We start from the raw sequence: 21,970 nt of genomic DNA, 5'->3' as shown, positions 1-21,970 counted from the left end.
CGATTTAAACCCGGATGATTGTTACCACTCTAAGTTTGTCTGCCGTGGGAAAGCTAGCGTGTCTCTGACATTGTGATAACACTCATTGCCTTCTCTAGTGCAGCTCAACCAAGTCTCGTCCTATTCATCGATATATCACGAATCCCGGAAAATATGCGTTGTAGCCCAAATTAGTTTTTCATTGTAGTTTTTGAAAAGTGATTTCTGTTAAATAAAATATCTTCTTTTGAATTGGACTTTGAGCTTCTAAAGCTGAGAAAAGTGAAAACCTAACTAAAGTTGAAAAAGTGAAAACACATAATAGGACCCCTTATTGGACTTTGAGCTTTGCAACTCTGCAGATATTTTTTTATGCTCAAACAGCAATATTACAGACTAACTAAAGTTGAAAAAGTGAAAACACATAATAGGACCCCTTGAACCATATTTCTTTATCCTTATTCCATCACAAGAATTTTACAAGAATTCCATCACACTTTATGATGTAAGTTTTGATAGTAAACAAAAAACATACAAAACAACACACATGTTTTTTTTAATATCATAAAGTGAAGCAGACCTGTTCAAAAGTTTGGGTTTGGTAAGATTTGTTAAGGTTTGTTAAAGTCTCTTTTGCTCACCAAGATTGCATTTATTTGATCAAAAAGTTACTAAAAAATCTTATTACAATTTAAAACTATTTTCTATTTTAATATTTACAAATTTAATTTATTCCTGAGATGGCAAAATTTAATTTTCAGCAGCCATTACTCTAGTCTTCAGTGTCACATGATCCTTTAGAAATCAATCTAATATGCTAATTTAGTCCTCATGAAATTTTTCTTCTTATCAGTGTTGAATATAGCTGCTTAATAGTTTTGTGGAAAAATTATTCATTATTTTCTGGATTCTTAGATGAATAGAAAGAAGTTTACAAAAACAGCATTTATTTGAAATGTTTTGTAATGTTATATCTTTACTGTCGCTTTTGATCAATTTAATGTGTCCTTGTTGAATGTTTGTCAGCTAAACACACATTGCATCTCCACACTGATGTGACATCTTTCATTTAATATTAATGATAGAGGAGGTTAAATTATGCGTGTGCTAGTTTGTTTCGTCTCGGTCTAGCCCCTCTGGCTAGTGACTTCAGTGGTTCAGTACACAACCTTTCTGACTTGTATTTGCCTTTTCTGACTTCTAAACATATGGAATGATTCCATAATCTGACATCAGGTGTCCCCTTTGTGTTAATTATAAAGGTAAATAGCACAACTAAACATGTTGATTTGAGTTGCTATTCATGCCCTAGCTCAAATATTACAGGATGTTTAAGTAGTTTACGCACTAAAGTTGAATATTTAATTTTATAGACTTGTTTTATAGACTTGCCTAACCCTACTGTGAACAGAAGTTAAAATGAGGCACTATAGTAAAACAGTAATAGAAGTAAAAATAATAAAAAGGAACAATGAACTACCCCACTTATGATTCTTGTTAATACTGAGACATTTCCTCATTCTTCTTGTGTAGTTACACAGTGAGGAAGTACAGTTACTTCAGATTTACTTTTTAACACTGAAATAATCGAAATAACCTTGAACTTGTGAAAATGGACAATTGTGTTATACTGAAGATATATAAAATGTATAATAAAATAAAATCTTTTAAATATGTTTTCTTTTTAAAGGTGTATTTTCCTTTTAACCCATGTATACTGGGTTTAGATTCTGTTAAAAATCAATTAACTTTTTTTTTTAAATCCCAGTTATCTTGTGTGACCGTTAATCATCACGCAAAAAATAATGCAGAATCCCAACCCTTTTTTCTTTGCTCCATTTATCTTTTAAATGCTTCAAAATGCTACTCTCTCACTGTCACCCGTCCCAGTTCCTGGAAAATGAGAGAAATGAATCAAAGCCGTCCATCAAACAGTGTCACGAAAGCATCGTATTGATCTGTTTTTGCGTTTGTGAGATTTTTATGATGGATATCAAGAGTTTATGTGTGCATGCAGTGTGTGGTTGTGTGTGTAAGCGTGTATGTTCCTTCCATTGATGCTCTTCTCCCTGTTCTGCTGTGTGAGTCACATGTTATCCATCACAAAGAAAGAAAGTCTACTTTTTAAGTGTGGATCTGTTTACTTTTGTTGTGTAAAGCCCGATTTGGACAGTAATTGTTTCTCATGGGAACATAAGCTATTTTCAGCATTTACATTAGTCAGTGATTTTCTGTCCGAATCCAGAATGTCAGTGTTTTTCTCCCACCACCCGCATAAAATTCATATCTCTGAGTTTACAAGAAGAAATTGATTCAAAATTCATTGTTTAAATCCTTTTTGACCACTGCCGAACCCCTGTACAGTAACTACTGCTGTAATTTGAATGCATATTTATTACTGAAATGCTGAAAAGTATACAACAACAATATTTCATAACTGCTCCACCACAGCAAATGGGAACTGTTAAGAACAAAAAGAAGAAAGAGAAGAAAAGCACATAAACATTTGAAATGGTCATTTTTATGGCAGCAACAGGTATCCAATAAAATGTTTAAATATGTATTATGTACAGTTATATGAATAAAAATATAAACCAAGCAGCTTTATGTTTAACTTATTTCTGCTAATCTTCACATTTTTAATGACATCCATCAATTTGAGACATAAAAGGATTACAGAACTTGCTTCTTCACATGAGAAACAATTACTGTCCGAATAGGGCTTAAGTGTGGGGATTTATTTAATGTAAAATCAACAGACTGCTTTTTTTCCTTAACAGTTTAAGATCTAAACTTTAAGACTGTCATTAAATGAATGAGCCAAATTTATTAATTTTATTAAGGCAAATTTCATTTATTTTGTGTTAACATCAAAGAGAAAACAGCCTCAATATTCCTTTTACGTGTCCTGATGTATCCTCCATGAGGAGAATGTGAAGTCTGTGACTGGCCTCTCACTCTCAAGAACACTTGCTCTCAGTTTCTCTTTTCCCACTGCTCAACTGCTCTTTCAACTCTTTTCTTCCTTTGTTCTTCCTGCTCTCATATTCTGTCTCTCTCCTCTTTGCCCTCCTCATGAGGAAAAATAGTGTGTTCTTATAGAAATGAGGTGCAATTGCTAATTTTGTCCTCATGTATAAAGCATTTCGTGAAATGTTTAGCACTTTGATAAACATGAAATTTTCATCTATTATAAATGTTCCTTTTTCAACTAAATTTTGTGATTTGTCATGCAGAGACCTCAGAGACAGAATTTTGCTTCACAGTCTTGACCAATCAAATGAATGTTTCTCAAATGCTTTGATTTATGGAAGAATAGCACTGTTCTTCCATAAATCTTCCACTGTTGATAGATAGCAGAGCGACTTTTTGTTGATATTTCTCTAGTGTGCATTAAAATGATATCCTACAATTGAATGTTAGAGATTTCTTTTTATTTCTATTTATTTACCCAATATTTAATCAAATATTAAATTTAAAACATTATATATATATATATTATATATATATATATATATTATATATAACATTATATATATATATATATATATATATATATATATATATATATATATATATATATATATATATATATATATATATGATATATATTGATTTTGAATTTAGATATATTTCTATTAACTAGGTTCATCATTTATGTGTATTTTCATTTTAATTTATTGTGTATTTAAAAGTAACTGTGATAAAACATAGAGTACTACAGTCTTATTCAAACCTTAGCAGATCTTGTAAGCTTGCAAGTGTTAAGGGCTTCCCAGAAGGCCTCTGTCATTGATTGGCTAGTGTTATTCTTCCCAGCCATCACACATCAAAAATGAGCTAATGAACCATGATATTCCTGGCTCATTCGCTCTCTTCTGGCTACTTAAGTATCCTTTTTTTTCTGTTCTGTGCTTTTCTCTGCAGAGCATGTTTATGTGCCAAGATGTTCTCCTTACACAGCCTAGCACTTAGAAATAGAGAGAACAGAGGAAAAGAAGACTGCAGTTTCCCATTAATCAAGCCAGATACAAAGTAAACATGCTGAATGGAATTAGTGGAGAAGAGAAAAGCTGAAGGAGGGAGATTACAGAGTCAGAAAAGAGAGAAATGTTATATGGAGGACAGTCTACTTTCAGGGGTTTGTAACTGATCCTGTCATCTTCGATTCACAGTCAGTATCCTGGTTGTAAGATGATACATTTTCTCAGGAGAGTCATGTTGTGCAGGTGTAATGGGAGCACAATGCTGCACAGGAACACAAAGGCTGCAATTATTTCATCATAAATACAGTAAAAATAGTACTATTGTGAAATATTATTACAATTTAAAATAACACTTTTCTATTTTAATATATTTTACAATGTATTGTATTCCTGGGATGGCAAAACTGAATTTTCAGTCATTACTCTCATACATTATGTACTTCTGCACTATGTACTCAACAATGTAGTGTATGAATTATAGGTTTATTTTATTAATTAAAGTCTGAAAACAGAATCTGATAGCCCTCCCCCTTCACTACATAATTAAAACTGTGACAGTTGAGTCCATGAAGTGTCCAACATTCCATACTCCGTTTTTTTCGGTTATTTAAGTGCATCATTCGGGTATTTAAAACACAACTCTCACTATTTAAACTACAAAATTTAACACACTACAAAAACTAACAAAACTTAAAAAACATCATAGAATAGTGCGTAAGTACACGATTTGGGCATATCTCATATGCCACCATTCAAATAAATGATGCTACTCCTCTAATTAGGCTGTGGCATGAGGTTTAATGTGTGCCTATGACAGCTGCTGTCTTCACTGCTGTCTCCTTCGTGCACTTACAGAGTGGGAAACAGCCTTGAGGGACTAATGTGTCAACAGCACAGATGTTATAGACACAAACCAGAACAATGCAGTTGACTTCCCATAGGCAAAAAATGATAGTTACAGTAGATCTGTCTTCTGCTGTCGACAGCTTACTGAGATACCCTGGACATTGTTCATTTTTGTGAGTAGATCCTAGGTCATTTTATCGAGGGTTTAGTATGTACGAAATGTATCCTACATGGATCAATACAGGAACTAAATGGGTTAAAACTGAGTTTCAAAGAAGAATCTTTCTTTACTTTTGCCTTTCATCTTTATTTGTTTCAAAATGGAAATAAGATTTGTTGAATTGCTCTTACGTCCAAAATCCTGTTCTCATTGTGATTGAATCCTGTGAGGACAGATTGTACAATTGCACTCATTATTACAGTGCAGCCTACGCTCTGTGGGCCGTAGAGCCATTAGAATAAAAACTACTAACTACAGGGAAAGGAGTTTTTGAAACTCTTCTGTCCTCCAAGAGACTCCTATTCTACACGAGACGATCTTAAGTTCTGCCTGATAGAGGGATTATCTCCCTCGGTGGCGTTGAAGGATGGAGAAAGGGAAGGAATGTGATTAGGGACAACGACAGACCAAAGCGGTCTGCAATCTCAAGAATGCTGTGTGGGAGAGACTAGGACAGACTTTTGTTTTACACAGAAATGAGGCCATGAATTAGAGAAAGAGAAAGAAAAGGACTGAGAGTTGCTTGCATAGAAAAATTGTGACAGAATAAGGATGAGAAAATGAAAGAGATCTGTGGTAGAGAGATGGGCAGAGATTCCACTGAGATTCCCCCTTCTTACTATGTTTTTCTGTACAGTGCTTACCGATATTGTGGAATCTAAGTTGAAACTGTAACTTGCTAAACTACTAAGCTACTTATTATTCAAAGTACTGATATAAAGTGACTACTGAAAACTAGTTTAGTATCACAACTACATTAAAGATATTTAAAGGGATAAGTCCCCCAAAAATGAAAATCCTGTCTAGGGGTGTCCGATATATATGGTCTACGATAATATTGTAATTGTTATTTAAAAGAATGTAATTGGAAATTATCAAGTATATCGTAAAAACCAAACAAAAACACACCAAGAGAGTGCACACATATACTGTGAGATGTAGGTTAGACTTCTGCGTGATTTAGTCCATTAAAATACATTTAGAATTCCTCAAAAATTCAAGACAAGGGGGCAAAAATGTCTTTTAAAAACTATGACTTTTATATGCCTTTTATTTTTATATCATCTGATATAGTTAATATCACACAGGCGTCACACATACTCAGTCTGCAGTGCGTATGCATTGCAGGGTTTTTTTAACGCACCCATGTTAACGGATTAGAGCGTTCACACTGCACGCGGTTGCAGTCCGTCAGTGCATTCCAGGATTTGCGTGTCTGCAGATCGTTTATGCACCAAGTCTATTTTTGCTGTGCTGCACATGATAAATTAAAGTGACAGCGCATTGTTCATGATAAAAATGAACATGGATTGACACGGAAATGTAGTAATTTCACAATAAATTTAAATAATTAAAGTCTACTGTGTTTCACAGTCAACACGTGGCTTTTTGGCTAGGTTTAAAACAAGGAAAAGTGCACTTTTAGATAAATACTTTTAATGTAAGAAAAGTAGGCTATATGCTGTGTTGAAATGTGTTGCCACTTGCTTGAGCAACTTATTATACAAACCTAGAAGTCAAATGCATGAATAATAGGCTACGTGGTTTATAGCTATTTATTGAGTTTATGAAAGATTGTTACTGTACTGTGATAAAATAGGATCACAATGCTGAAAAAGCATTTTCAGTAACAACGTTTGGATTTGAAATCTAAATAGTGGATAAATGTTGTGTTTGTGTCCTAAACAGCCGCGAATCAGTAGCGAACATGTATGTGAACTGCAAACGTGTCCTGTGTGAAAGCACAATGAGTCCGTGCTGCTTCTGCACCGCATGCGTAATGTACATGGACCGCATACGCACTGCAGACGGAGTATGTGTGAAACAGGCATAAGGCAGTGTTACATTGTAGTTTATATGCATTTAGGGGCAGTGCTTAGAAATGGAGTCAAAACACCTAGGAGACAACCTTACACAAAGCATGCAAATAAAGTATTCAGGTATAGCAACCTGCCCCATTTCACCAGTCCTAATCCAATCATCATAACTATTTAAAGAATGGGACGGGGCACCAAGAGTATTAATGACAAAAGGTGATTGTTTCAGTAATCTGGCTTATTTGATTTACAATAAAACGAACAGGAACTGACTGGAACCTCTTGCTACAAACTTTAACAGAAGCATTCATCTGATGTCATCTATAAATGCTAAATACAATGTATTTCACAATGTAAAACAGATTATTAAATTTGTAATTCCATACTGCTATTTGAATTTGTTTAAATTTAAGAATTTGACACAAAAGATGATGCATACATTTAATTAGGTTAGAAAAAATTGTCCATAAAAGGTAAAAATCAATTTAAACTTATTGGAAAAGTTCATTTCTGTTACTCATGCAAACTAGCCACCTCAGAAAATGAAGAATATTAAAGGTTTGGGATTCAGCAGTCTACAGCCGTCCTAAACCTGCCAAGGTACCAGCAACACCCTCAGCAAAATATCGTCTAATTATCGCTATAGACAAAATTCCAGTCATTATATAATTTTGTCATTATTGCACACCCCTAATACTGTCGTCTAAGGTTTTTCCTCTTTGACTTTCTTCTGCACAAAAGAAGATAGTTTGAAGAATGTTTTTAAACAAACAGTTTCAATTACCTATGAAATGTATAGCATTTTGTAGATGGCACACTTTGATTAGCTGGTATAAGTTTTAACTTCTCATCAAAATAATAATCAAAGATTAGGACTAACGAAGACTTTTTCTCTTTGTTTCTCATTAATTTCAGCCTATTTCTAATTTAAAGTCTCTGGACAGTCACACCATTTTTACATTTTTGACTATAAGGCCCACAAATAATAACATAATAGCATCATCATCAAGAAGTGTATTTGAGTTCAACAGTCCTCTCTTATTTAAATGTTCTTTCCTCTTTTACAAAACACTGTTTTTTTTTCATTTTGTTTGCTTTCTCTCCCATTCTTTTTCATAGTTAAATTTGACTTAAATGCTATAAACAAAGGAAGCTGAGAAAGTGTGGAGTTGTTCCAGTAGGTGATTGTATTTAGGTTAGGAGGTTGATTCTCACTCAGATCTGCAGTAGATTACAGCTGCTTTGTCATCCATGGACTCTGGGCCTTGAGTTCTGGTATGTGTTACATATCTATTCAGGCTTCATTATGGGATTGACATGCTGTCCTTCACCCCTTATCGTTCTCTCCCTTAAAGGAAGTGGCACAGTTGGGTTCCGTTTTCCCCTTTCTAGAAAATATGCCCTTTCTCAACCTTACACCTGTCTTGGTACAAAAGACTGAATGCCCACTGGAATTTCATGAATGTCTGCCTCATTTTGTATTCAATGTTTCTTTCTGTCTGTGTCCATTTTCCCTCACACTGTGTAAAAATGTGTGACTTAAAGTCAAGTCAAGTTAAATTTATATAGCACATTATACAATACATACGGTTTCAAAGCAGCTTCACAGTAATAAAAGAAAGAAAATAACGGTATTAATGTTGAAAACAAATTTCAGAGGTTAGTTATGAGAGTTCAACTATAAAGCAGCTCTACAGAAAATTATAGTGTCTATATTTAGCTTACGTCAGTTCAGTGTTGATTCAGTTTAATAGTGCAAATTTTATTAAAAAGAAGATTAATTGAGCTGTAAGCTGCTCAGCAGAAAGCAATAGTGTTATTCAGCTCAAGTCATTTGTTGATTCCAGGGGCAGTTGCCATACCCTAGCATTCAGAGTTCAGACAAAATATCATGATAATGTTCGTTAAAGATATTCGAGGTTCCCAATAGTGACAATTCATGGTAGCGTGGTCTGTCACAGTGAGCGCTGATGTTATGGTTACGGCGAATTCTCTGACTGGATCCACTTCAGGATTGTGGTTAGTGTAGTTTTTACCTGTGTTTTGGTCATTACATTTTTTCTCTATTAAATAATAATAATAATAATAATAATAATAACGTAGAAATCATAATGGCAGATTTCGTTGCATTTATCAATTGCAATTATTGTGCGTCTTTCTGATTAGTGTCCACCTCGCCCCTACCCACTTATGTTATAAAAACTGCACAGATATGTTGTTCACTGTGTTTTATTTAATAATAGTGCATCATTCACTTTAAGAAATATTTCTACAATATATTGTACTTCCTGGGTGTTCATTAAACAGTTATTTGCATTATGTGTGTTATCTTGTTTTATGGTCGTGCTGAGCGACGGGAAGCTGTTGTAAAGCTAGTTAACAAATATAAAGACACCACCTACCAGTGACCTGTACTTAACCCTTTCTCCTCTCTCTCTCTGTCTCTGTCTCTCTGTCTCTCTCTCTCTCTCTCTCTCTCTCTCTCTCAATCTCTCTCTCTTGCTCGCTCGCAATCTCCAGCCTTCTGTTTAAATCGTGTTGACTCCCACTCTGTTTATTTCACATGCACACTGATCCCACAGAGAGGGAAGACTACATACAATTTTAAACACATCCATATAAATGCCTTGTCTCATTCCACCTCTTTTCTGACTCCTGTTTTCAGAATCTTTTTATAGCTAACGGGTTCATCTGTAATGACTCTCTGCTCAGTCATTACACTGAGATGAATTAGCAACTGAAAGAACACAGAGGTTAATTAACCTTTAAATTAGGTGAGCTGTTTATACAGTGTGTGAATCTAACATACTGTATAATTGTTTTTTTGTACATTTCCACTTCCACTTTTTTTGAGCAATTACATCTGTATATATTTTATGTGTCATTTTTACATTTTATTTCCACTTTTCTGAGCAAATAATTTATAGCTTTGTTAATCAGTTCTAAGCGGGTCTGTCAAAATTAGCAAAGCAGACACATATAGCATAAGCAGACACATATATAGAAACTTACATACACAATAAGGTGAGGCACAGTCCTGCCTTTGTGAGTAAAAGAAACAGGATCTCTGAATAGAGCCTAACGTCACAGTAGATGAAGAACAGAGTCTTTTGAAAGTGATACCTTAAGCACTGAGTGAGAGGTGCGCAGGATGACAGGATAAAGAGGATTGACCTTGAGAAAAACAATTTCGTTCATCACTCCCTTTTTTCCAGTGTTTATCTGAGTTCCCACAATAATGGATAACATTAATATTAGGGATAGCCCATTGTAACAATTCTGGGCCCTACCAATAAATGGTGATTTTTGTCTAAATAAAGTCACGTCAATTTAATTCACATCCAATGTATTTATATATTGCTTTTCAAAATATCCGTTGTTTCAGAGCATCCCATTGCAAGTATACTGAACATATGAGGAAAAAAATTTGACATAATTATGTATCCAACTTAATATAAACAGCTGGGTGATATAGTTACATTTTACAATGAAATAAAAAATCAGACAGCTGAGATTTGCTAAATACTATATATTGCTTTACATGTGTTTGTACTGTGTGCAGGTAAAGTAGGATGTACTAGGCTACATATCAAAAATTTAATATATTGCTGGGGATAATATAGTTTACTTTTTTTGACATTAAAAATAAATCACTAAAAAACTAAAACCAGTAATTTTTAAGGGGTCATATGAGGCGATTCTTGTTTTCCTTTTTTTTAATGTGTTATGTAGCTGTTTGTGCATGTATACGATCTGCAGAGTTACAAAGCTCAAAGTCTCCCACAAAAGGATTTATTCTATCTAAAAGAGAAGGCTGATCCAGACCGGGCTTAAACACCTTGTTCAGACACGCCCCCACATGTCTACGTCACGATGTGGAAATATTTGCGTAATGCTGCCCAAATGTTCATGCAAAGAAAGACGGCGTGGTTTCAGGAACCGTAGTAGTGTTGTGGCAGCCATTGCCAGGGAGACGCTGTGTGTTTCTGTGCGAAAGCGCTTTGGCTTTCTGGAAGTAGATGCAATTAGGAATCATTGTTAAGATTTGTTTACAACAGAGCATCACAACCCAAATGTTCGAATTTGTGCAATGCATTTTATGGACGAGTACAGGACTGGCTGTGCACAAAGGCTATTTCAAAAAAAAAAAAAATGGGTCAATTCCATCTTTGCTATGACTATCTGGTGCTTCTGATACGGTACCGAAATGTCATGCCGATATGATATAACATCAATCTATCTTTTGAGGGTAACTGCCTTCAAACCTCAGGACATTTTAGGAGAGATTTATTGGATTCATTTGTATATTAAGCATAATCTTTTAAAACCATTAATTCCAAGGATTTGTAGCTGGCACACAAATGGAAATCCATTCAATCCCACACATAAAATGTATCAAATGTTTTTTGTTTTTTTTTAAATCCTAATCCAGTAATCGCAAACAAATATAAGTTATAATTGCAATATAAATAAATTCAGTGGTTTGGTAACTCGGATGGGTGTGTCTGATTTCAGAGATAGTTTTGCAAAGGAGCTGCACTGTGAAATGTCAGCTCTTAATGCACTTGTTGATCACTTTTGAATGTTATGTTGTATTGAGATTTGAACAAATCCACAAATATTTATTCAGCTTTCTTTGTCGGTGACTGACTGAAATGGGTTTCATTTTCAGATAAACTTTAATGATCTTCACTCAGAGCCTGAAATATTAGATATTATATATCTGGGTGTAATCTAGTTGAGTTATTCATATGAAAAACAAAGCATTGCATGTTGTATTGAGGTCCCTTGTCCTTTTTTGGTTGTCTGGATGGAATGTTTTCTGTATAACCTGCTTGGGATGGAAATGCAGCAATGTCCCGGTGAGTCTCAGGAGAAATATGTCTATAGCCTGGAGCTGTCGGGTATTAACAGAGTAATCAATCCAGTGTGAATGACCACAAACCCATTCTTCAAGCCCTGGCTGCCTGGAGTGTGAGGATAGAGTGAAGGAACGAGAAACTGCATTACCTTTTAGATGAAGCCTTTAATACACCTTACTCATTTTAGTTTTTTTTTAACAGCCACATTTGTCTAAAGCAGCTTTACATAGTTTGTGTCCTAAAGTCCAGGTCTTGCACTTACAGATATAAAAACAGGGATGGAATCTAAATTCTGTTTGGATGGGTCATAAAATGGCTAAAAGTGTTGCTAAAGTGATTGATTACTACATTACGTATGCATCAATAATGATTCCAATAATTAATAAATTAACTTAATTTTTATTGGAAAGTGGTGCTATTGCTGCCATTTTAAGCAATAAATACACTCTCACTGAAACACAAGACTTTCTGATCACGCACAATATAATAATTACAAAACATACCCATTTCAAAAACACAGCTCACACAAACACAAATAGCGCTCTGTGTCTCGATCCCGGGTGACTGTGGGGCCTGTTTGCATGCGTTGGTTAGTAGAATGTAATTATGAATGCTAAATGATGTTTTGTGCATGTGAGTTTTATGTGATTATGCAGGCTCTGTTCATATGAGCTGTCTGGGGAGAGATGGGCTGAGAAAAGAGGTGTATATGGAGGTTTATATGAGCCGTACTCCAGTTCTCGCACAGTAAAAACAATTACATTATCTCAAATTTACTTGACAGAAAACCTCATATCTCTAAGCATGCATTGTTATTGGAGAATAAGTGTTTTAGCTTGCATTATTTGCCTGTTGGTTGGTGATGGATGCTGTGCTTTGTGGACAGTGGCACAAAGATGTAATTCAGTCATTTGGTGAATGGAAAGTGTGTTTTAGCAGATAAAGTATAAAGAGGGGACAGCTGAAAGACACTGACTAGACTGTTCTAGTGCATAATGGTGCATTAAAATGCATTAAAATGCTGTTTTCAACGTTGGCCATATGAATTAGAATCAGAAAGAGCTTTATTGCCAAGTGTGCTTTCCCACACATGGAATTTGTCTTGGTGACAGAATCTTCAGTACACAGACAGGTTGTGACAAGATACAGATTACAAAATAAAAATAAGTGAGTAAAAATAAATATGTAAAAAACTATAGACAAAGAGACAGTAAACACTAAACAGTATATTGTATGTGCAGATGTGCTATAGACAAATAATGCAATGGAATGTGGAAAGATGTAAGATATTACAACAATAACATATGGTTAATAAATATAAGTATGACACTGAAGACTGGAGAAATGGCTGCTGAAACTACATCTTTGTCATCACATGAAATAATGTAATTTTTAAAAGGAAAATTAAAAAGGTATTTTAAATTGTAATCCTTTTTCAAAATATTACTGTTCTTAATGTGTTTTTGATTAAATAAATGCAGCCTTGGTGAACACTGATAAAAACGTAAAAAAAACAAAAAAACTTACCAGCCTGTGAAGATTGTGATATCAGTTTTATACAATAGTTCTATAAGTAAGTTAAAATTACCTACATAATTTACATGTTTGACAAATTACCAGTTAAATTTTTTTTTTAATACAACAGGTAGTCCTCAAATTTAATTGGCTGAGCAGCATTCCAGGAGATGTTGAAATGCAGTCCAACAGCACAAAACATTTCACTATTTCATGTAGAAACTACATGTTGCTATAACAATATGTGTTCTAAAATCGGGCTAAAATATCAAGCATGTTTCACATCCTCCACCGTTTGATCCGACCATGGAAAAGCAGTTATAGTCTGAAGCTAAAAAAAATCTATGACCATTATACACCATGCAATTTTCAATTAAATCTTAACTTCTCCAGAATGTAAATCTGTGCAAAAATCTGGGTCATGTAGTGTAACTGTTGTTGCATATTTACTTTAGACAAATAAGATTATAACCAAAACAAAAGACATTTAAGGGTTCTCCACCACTATAATCCATCACTCTCATTAAGGTCACAAAATTTTGGTACCAGGGCCTTCTAGATCCAGCCAGATGTTCTACTCCCCCCTACTATATGATGCTGTCCAACAGTAGCAACTTGTGCCAAAATACTGTCATAACTCAATGATTGATTGTTTGCATGCCCATTCTGTCTTCCACATTTAAATTATGTATAACTTTCTAGCAGAACAGTGGGTGATATATGACCAAAATCTTGTACCATGTGATGTGTGACGGTAAAGATATATATCACAATAAATTAGTTCGATCTGTAGAGCTGCTTTGAAACAATGTGTATTGTGAAAAGCGCTATGCAAATAGACTTGACTTCACTTGAGAATAGGAGCAGTGCTCATAAGCAGACACAATAGCTCCATACATAATAAATGAACAGCCTCTAACATACAAATTATAATTCAAAACTGACTGTGAGTGAAAAAAATGTTTCTTTGCCACTTTAATAAGCCACAGGACTTTCTAGAAAGAAACAAGGGCTGGTGTTTACACCCTTCGTGCTCAGCACCGAGGGTCTCGTATGCAAAGCTTTGTGTGCTGTGTCAGATGTGGCTTTGTGTATTGTGAGAGATTCGTGTAAAAGAAGCTTCTTGTTTGTTGTGACCTTCAGAAATTGCAGAGATGGGGAGAATGTCTAGCAGCAAGAGAAAAACCTCTGCACCTTCTCTTGTAACTTGTCAACAGAGACGGGATGTGGGGTTAGTGTTGTTGTGGTGATGCTGTGCTGCAGTGAAAGTCACATTGTGGTCAGGACAGGATGCCCTTAGATACTGATCTGAGATCAGCCTCTCTCGGTCAAACACAGATGGCAGCCGCAAGCATTCGTAGAGGGAGGAAGAATAAAAGGCTGATCTCAGTTCAGCTATAAATAACATCCTTAGCTATTACCATGTGAGTTTCTAATCACAGTCAACACTTCAACCAACAGCTTATTTCTCAGTAACTTCAGTTCAGATTTGTCCAAAGACAGGCCTCCTGCAGAGAGAGAGAGAGAGAGAGAGGGAGAGGGAGAGAGCAAATAAGAAGTAGTGGAAATAATGCAGGGGTAAATGTTGGGAGATGCAGCTTTTCTGCTGTACTTTGCACACTTTAAACAACGTGCCTGAAAGCAGCCACCTGCTGTGGAGTGTGTGTGTGTGTGTGTGTATACGATATCTTTCATTTCTCCTCCACATCTTTTAATAATTGTTGGAACGGGCTGTTTGGAAGCACTAGCAGGTGTGTTAGCCAACCCACTAGCAAATATTGCATGTTAAGCAAACTTTCCAATTTGCCAGTCTGTATTTACCGGATCAATCCCTGACACTGGACTCAATCAGTTGGCAGGGCTCAACTTGAGATTTTTTTCTTGCTTATCCTCTTGAGCCAGCCAACAATTTTACTGACCTCATTATGAAAAATATGTAATGGATTTTTATATTTACTACTGTATTTATTTGATCAAAAATTACTTCAGTGTCACATGATCCTTCATTAATCTTTCTAATATGCTGATTTGGTGCTCAAGATGGAAAGTTTAAACGAACTTGCCCCTGGTCCAGTGGGCCATTTTTATTGATGAGCCCTAGTTAAACTGTGACACACATCAGACTTCCAACTGTGAATTAACTACGCAGTATGTATATAACCACCTGCAGTCACTGTGGCTAGTGTGGGTTTCATAACCTGTTTCTCTGTATGTTTATCTCTGCAGTGGGTTCTTGCGTTTGAGATATTCATCCCCCTGGTGCTCTTCTTCATACTCCTGGGCTTGCGGCAGAAGAAGCCAGCCATTCCAGTGAAAGAAGGTAAGTTTCATAAACAGTGCAGAGAGAGAAGAATATGAGTAGGATGTGAAGGAAGGAAGGAAGAGTAAGTTGGCTCGTACCCCAACCCTCATTCTCGCCCTCCAGTGGTCAGATTACTTCAGTTGTCACCTGGGGTTCTTATGAAGTTCACATACCCACTGCAATAATGTTCTGTGTGCCTGAATTAGTTAGACTGGGTCCTTTAGCCTTCATCAGTAATTAAATGGACAGTTCACTCAAAAATAAAAATTGTCATCATTTGCTCACCCTCATGTTGTTCTTAGCCTGTGTGGGGTTGTTTCTTCTGCAGAACACCAAAGGAATTACTTTGCAGAATGTCCTGACTCTTCTTTTCTAAGCAATGCGAAGATGTCAAGCTCCATAAAAGCATCATAAAAGTAGTCCACAATAACTTTTGCATTATATTCCAAGTATTCTGAAGCAATAAGATAGATTTGTGTGGGAAACAGTCCTTAAATCTTATTCTAGCTCTTAAATCTTGTGCTCATTCATGTACATTCAGATTGCAGGTTTTGCCAAAAGTGAATGTTGAACTTTCGTTGTATGGAAAAGGGAGAACATTCTGCCTTACATAACCTTTTGTGTTCCACTGAAGACAAGAAATACATACAGGTCTGGTGATAAAATAATGACAGATTTTTCTTTTTTTGGGTGAACTATACTTATAAATGTTGTTCGTGGTATATAAAAACATATAATTTTTCTATGTGGTTCATACAACTTTGCTAATCTGTCACTGATTGCAAAGATTTTTGGCTGTTAGACAGAGCTTTAGCCATGTAGTTTTTTTTTTTCTCAGAACATCCTCATTTTTGTATGTCATCACAATGTCTGTTATTTTCAGTGCTGAAATCACATCATGTTTTTTTTTTTTTTTTTTTTTTTGCTTCTTTCTGTCATCTGTCCTCAATACTTTTGTATCTCTACTTCTGTCTTTCATTCTTTTTTTCCCTCACCGTGCATGTTAACTGCATGCTGGACCAGTGTGTAAGTCAAAATGGTTTTTTTTTGTGTGTGTGTGTGTGTGTTTGTGTGTATTGCGGAATTTCTTGACTCTTTTGAGTTTGTGGGATCATTTCACTGTGTGTCCTCTAATTGTGAGTGTGTGTTTTTTCATGGACTCTTATGTGTCTAACGTGCTGCTGTTGTGTATCTGTCATATCAACTGCATCAATCTAATTGTAAAAGGGCGCAAATGACTCCAGCAGTATGTGCAGACTGGAGCATTCCCATATGTCAACATACATACACACAACACATGCACATGATGTATTAAAAAAAAAACATAACCAGGTGTGATGCATCAAGATTCCAGCGATATGAAATTTGTACATCCACACAGTTTGGTAATGCCCTACTTTTCAGATAGTATCAGCATAAATCCTCCATTTCTTGGCATAAATGCATTAAAGAAACTTATTATTATTATTGAAGACCAGTAATAATGTTTTTTTTTTTTTTTGTATTCCATAATAATGGCAACATAAAGTAACAACATCAAAGTCAGACAAGCCCCTTTTTATTTAATATTTTTTTTACACTTCTGTTCAAAAGTTTGGAGTCAGTAAGACTTCTTTTTATTAATACATTTATTCAGCAAGCACAAGACTGACAGTGCTGCTCTAGTCGTCATTATGGCTGATTTCAGAAACTAGGATTAGCATAGCTTTTATCGCTTGCCATTTTATTGCGTCATGCCTGGTGTAAGAGGTTTAGGTGTTGGGCCCCCATATGTCTCTGTGAGCACTAACATAATCCACAATCCACTGTTAATGTGAATGAAAGATCTTTCTTATGACAACACATTATTCAAACACCTCGTCTTGACACAACGACACATTTGTATTCTTCAACCAATGAGCTGTTATAATAATTGTCTGACACTCTCTCTCTCACACACACTTACTGAATTCATCCACTTACTGAGCCATCAGGTTATTTCCCCTGACCGATCTTTGCTCTTTTAATCCTCAGCTGTCTTTGTGGAGCGGGAGCAGATGTCAGATATATAAGAGTTAGGAAACCGAGGCCATAAACACAGCCACCTCTTGTGAGCAGACAACCTGTCACTGGAACAGCAGAAATATATCACGCCTCAGTGTTAATGTCAATCGGGGTACGTTTTTTGCAGAGTCGTCAGGTGCCGATGGCAAGCGGTGTTTAGCTAACTCTGCTGCTTCTGGGTGAAGCGACGTGGCATGTTGCAGCAGGGCTCTTTTTTTTTTTTTTTTTTTTTTTTTTTTTTTTAAAGAGCGGGCATTGTTGGATGAGGATGCCATCGCCACATGCAGCAGTGACACTTAGGGAAGAAAAATGAGTCAGCACTTACCATTAAGTAACCTTCTAGGTAGAAGTACACTTAAGAAGTGTGAATTGTGAAGTGAACAAATATCACCGCCCTTGTGATCATTAGACAAACTATTGACTGTTGATAACATCGATTAAATCATATAGGAAGCAAGTTAGTACTGTTGGGATATATATTGTTTTATTCAGCTGGGATGCATTGAATTGATCAAAAGTGACAGTAAAGACATTTTATAATATTACAAAAGATTTCTATTTCAAATAAATGCTGTTCTCAAAGAATCCTGAAAAAAAAATGTTTTGCGGTTTCCAAATCAATCAATCAACTGTTTCCAACACTAATATGAAATGTTTCTTGAGCACGAAATTGAATTAGTATGTTTTCTGAAGGATCATGCCACACTGAAGGCTGTTAAAAATTCAGCTTTGCCATCACTAGAATAAATTACATTTTAAAATATATTAAAATAGAAAAGTAAATTTAAATGGTAGAAATATTTCACAATAAAAAAACTGAATACTGAATACTGACCCCGAACTTTTGAGTGGTAGTGTATTTTGCTTAAAATAAAAATACTGTTTATTAAGGCATCACCAAACTACACTTCCCATCATTCTCTGGAACAGCATGAGTAGATCATGAGAATACATAAAATAACTAATTATTTTGCTCTTTATCTGGTGATTTAAAAAAAATTCTCCCTTTGTTATAAAATACAACATTATCAGTGTGCATTTTATTCTTACCAGAATCACTCACATCATGTAATTATGATTTCTGAGCTAGCCCTGATCCACAGTTGTCACTTCTACAGTGTTTTTGGCCTTTAAGAGACAAATATGATCATTTACCCATCCCTGAGATTTGACTCCATATCAAGTGTGCACAGGAGCAGGTTGCAGTGAGGAAGTGAGTCATCTAAACACTGCTGTCCATTCCTGTGTTCTAAAAGACGTGACTGGCAGCATGTGGGTGTAGAATAGCCAGGCAACACAGCAATGCTAGTTTTTCTCTGCTTCAGTGACAGCTTGTCCAGTAAACCTCTGCGTGTGTGATGAAGTGAATCATTTGAAGTCCACGTGGAGTTTATCGAGGCGATCTGACATCTGAAACCCTCTCTGACCCTGTGTTTGTTCTCTGATATGTGACGGCTGCTTCTTTTTCTCTCCCTGTCTTTTAATCTCTCCCTAAATCTTTGATCCGTGGACCTTGGAAAATATCATTGCCATTGTTTGTTCTGTTATCCCACATCCTACGATCCCGCTCATTTATTCACACGCTCACATTCCATCCATACACTGCTCTGTTTTATATCCCTCTCCAATTCTACATCTGAACACAACTGCACCTTCGTCAAAACCATTTAAACCTCTTTGCAATACTGGATTTCAATTTTCTGTCACCTCCATCCTCTCCATCCCTCCACCCTGGTGGTCTGGTTTTCCCCGGTTCTGTCCAGCCTTCTACAGCGCTGCCCCTCTCACCTCGGCGGGCATCATTCCCATCATGCAGTCTTTGTGTCCGGATGGTCAGCGGGATGAGTTTGGCTTCCTGCAGTATAAAAACTCCACGTGAGTCCACCTACGCTCTGTTTCTGATTTTTTTTTTTCTCTTTTGATGACTAAGATGAGCTCTAATGGATTCTGTTGTGAATAGCGGTCACCATCACCACCTGTTTTAGTGATCTTACGAGCTGTTAGATTGTGTAATGGATCTTATCTTTGTGCTTAGATATGATTTGATCTTTTGATGTTGATCTTTTGATGGATTGTAGTTATATAACTACATAACTGTGACCTCAGCATGACTAGTCACCAGCATTTCTTGGGTTTTGAAAATCCTTGATCAGTTTTACCACAGATGTTTTCCAAATTTTGCTGGTAAACACCAGCACAAAACTACACTGGAAAAAAATGATGTACAAACAATCTTTCACTCAGGGGTTTCTAGTAATTTCACAAATAATTACAAGGAAATAGCAAGTAACACATTGAATTAAACATGACATTTTGAAGCAGAAAGACTGAAATAATATTTTCTTTCTTTTATTTACAACTTAGGAAAATAATTTATAAATACATCCTAAAAATCATAACCAAAAAAACTCAAAAATGGTGTGAGATATAAATGTGGAATTTTGAGGTAAAATAACTTGGTTATAAATGTGGAATTTTGAGGTAAAATACCTTAATATGTTTTCCCCCCTCTCATCTATAATCTAAATAATTAATCGGTATAGGCCAGTTTGGACCTCACTAGTCTAAGCTATTTTTTTTTATTTTCAGTTGGTTACTCTGCTCACATGATTTGCCTCTTTCTTCTTAGTATAGTCCTCTCTTCTTATTATTTTTCCTCCTGTTTTTCAGTGTGACTCAGTTGTTAGAAAGGATCAGCGAAGTCGTGGAGCAGAATCACTTGTTTACGTCAGACAGGCCCAGTCTGGGAGAGGAGCTGGAGTCACTGCAGCAGCACCTTGAAAGTCTGAGCTCAGCACAAGGCCCTCTAGAGAGCCACTACAACAACAGCCACGGTCAGGAAACACATACATACATACATACATACATACACCAACCTTGACCATAACCTTACATGCAAATTAGAAATTAGAAGCAAATCACTATTGTAGTAAAATAGTGATGCAGTTTCTGCTGGATTTAGTGTTTAGATCTCATTGTTATTAGATTTCAAATGCATGCTTTCATGTGGCTCAGCAGTGGGTAGCATAACATAAGTATATTCTGTTGACTCTATATGCATACTTTTGGCATTAAAAAGTAACTTTTTGTATATTTCCAACTGTAATCATGCATTAACATGATGATTTTTTTGGCCGTGTATTGAAGGGAATAACAGACCACACTGAAAACAACCATACAGGAGTATATTTTACACATACATGCCCGAAGCGGCAGACATCTGCTGTTTTAAGTGTTATGGAGCTGATTTCTTACACACCAGTGGACAAATGCCATACTTTGTGCTCCATTCACTTTCATTCATACTGTATGAATGTGAATGCAGAAGACTACAGATGAAGTTGATTTGAAAAAGTTTCTTCTTTTTCTGCCTACCAAAGTTCGATGTATCCTGCAAATTTACTGTACATAGTTTAAACACATATGGCCTTTAGACGACCTAAATAATCACATTGATTACTTTATACTGTACTTGCATTAAGAATATTGAGCTCAAGAATCAATCATCTTACATTACCATTCAATTGAAGTTGGTCATATTTTTTGGAGAGTTTTTGAAAGAATCTCTTACATTCTCAAAAATATAGTAAAAAGTTTTTTATATTTTTTAGATATTAAAAATAACTGTTTTCTTTATTAATGGATTTATTTTTGTGATGGCAAAGCTGCATTTTCAGCAGCTATTATTCCAGTCTTCAGTATCCCTCAGAATGTTAAATGATACTTCAGAAATCATTCTTATATGCTGATTGGTTGTTCAAGAAATTTTGTATTGCTCAATATTTTAGTTGAAACCCTAGTCGGTGTTTTTTTTTTTTTTTTTTTTTTTTTTTTTTTTTCAGAATTCTTTAATGAATAGCAAGCTCAAAAGAGTTCAGCAGCAATTAGTTTGAAAAATAAATTTTGTGTAACAATGTAAAAGTCTTTACTGTCATTTTTAATCAATTTAATGCATCCCTGCTAAGTATTAATTTCCTTAAAAAAAATACTTACCTCAAACATTTGAATGGTAGTTTACATATTTCAACTGCATCAAATAAAAACTATTTTGATGAAAAATTAGTGTGAATGTCTCCGCTTCAGGTTTTACCATGGGAAGTGTCCTCAGGAACCAGTCGATGTTCCAGCAGTTCCTGATCAGAAACCTTTCCCTGCCAAACGACACCGCCAGCCTTCTGCTCTCCTCCCCCATCAACCTGAAAGAGGTCTGTTTTCTCACCTCAACTTCCTTTTTCCTCCAACCCAGGTCAGACAGCAGTGCTTTTGAAGTCCAAATCATGACTCAGCGTCATGCTCCTCTGAGCCTTCTTCCTCTTTCATCCTCTTTGGAGTCTCAGCTCGGGTTTGCAGCACCACTAATGCTTCTGCTCCATGACAACAGAGAGAGAGGATGTGCGATA

The 21,970-nt window shown here is 35.6% G+C and overlaps 1 protein-coding gene across 5 annotated transcripts in view; it reads left to right on the top strand.

Annotated features, from left to right (window-relative positions):
* LOC109081573 (ATP-binding cassette sub-family A member 2-like) overlaps positions 1-21,970 on the top strand; it is a 48,164-nt gene that overhangs the window by 5,663 nt on the left and 20,531 nt on the right. For 3 of the 5 annotated variants that reach the window (XM_042754604.1, XM_042754607.1, XM_042754597.1), the window contains exons 2-6: positions 15,452-15,545; positions 16,551-16,553; positions 19,334-19,445; positions 20,241-20,404; positions 21,654-21,775. In XM_042754604.1, the coding sequence (XP_042610538.1) occupies positions 15,452-15,545; positions 16,551-16,553; positions 19,334-19,445; positions 20,241-20,404; positions 21,654-21,775 (495 nt within the window). The remainder of the gene's footprint in view (positions 1-15,451; positions 15,546-16,550; positions 16,554-19,333; positions 19,446-20,240; positions 20,405-21,653; positions 21,776-21,970) is intronic. The other 2 variants (XM_042754612.1, XM_042754600.1) reach the window with 1 other exon arrangement.

This window comes from Cyprinus carpio, chromosome A5, assembly GCF_018340385.1.
Source record: "Cyprinus carpio isolate SPL01 chromosome A5, ASM1834038v1, whole genome shotgun sequence".
NCBI classification, from domain to species: Eukaryota; Metazoa; Chordata; class Actinopteri; order Cypriniformes; family Cyprinidae; genus Cyprinus; species Cyprinus carpio.
This window is presented reverse-complemented; position numbering and strand designations above follow the sequence as displayed.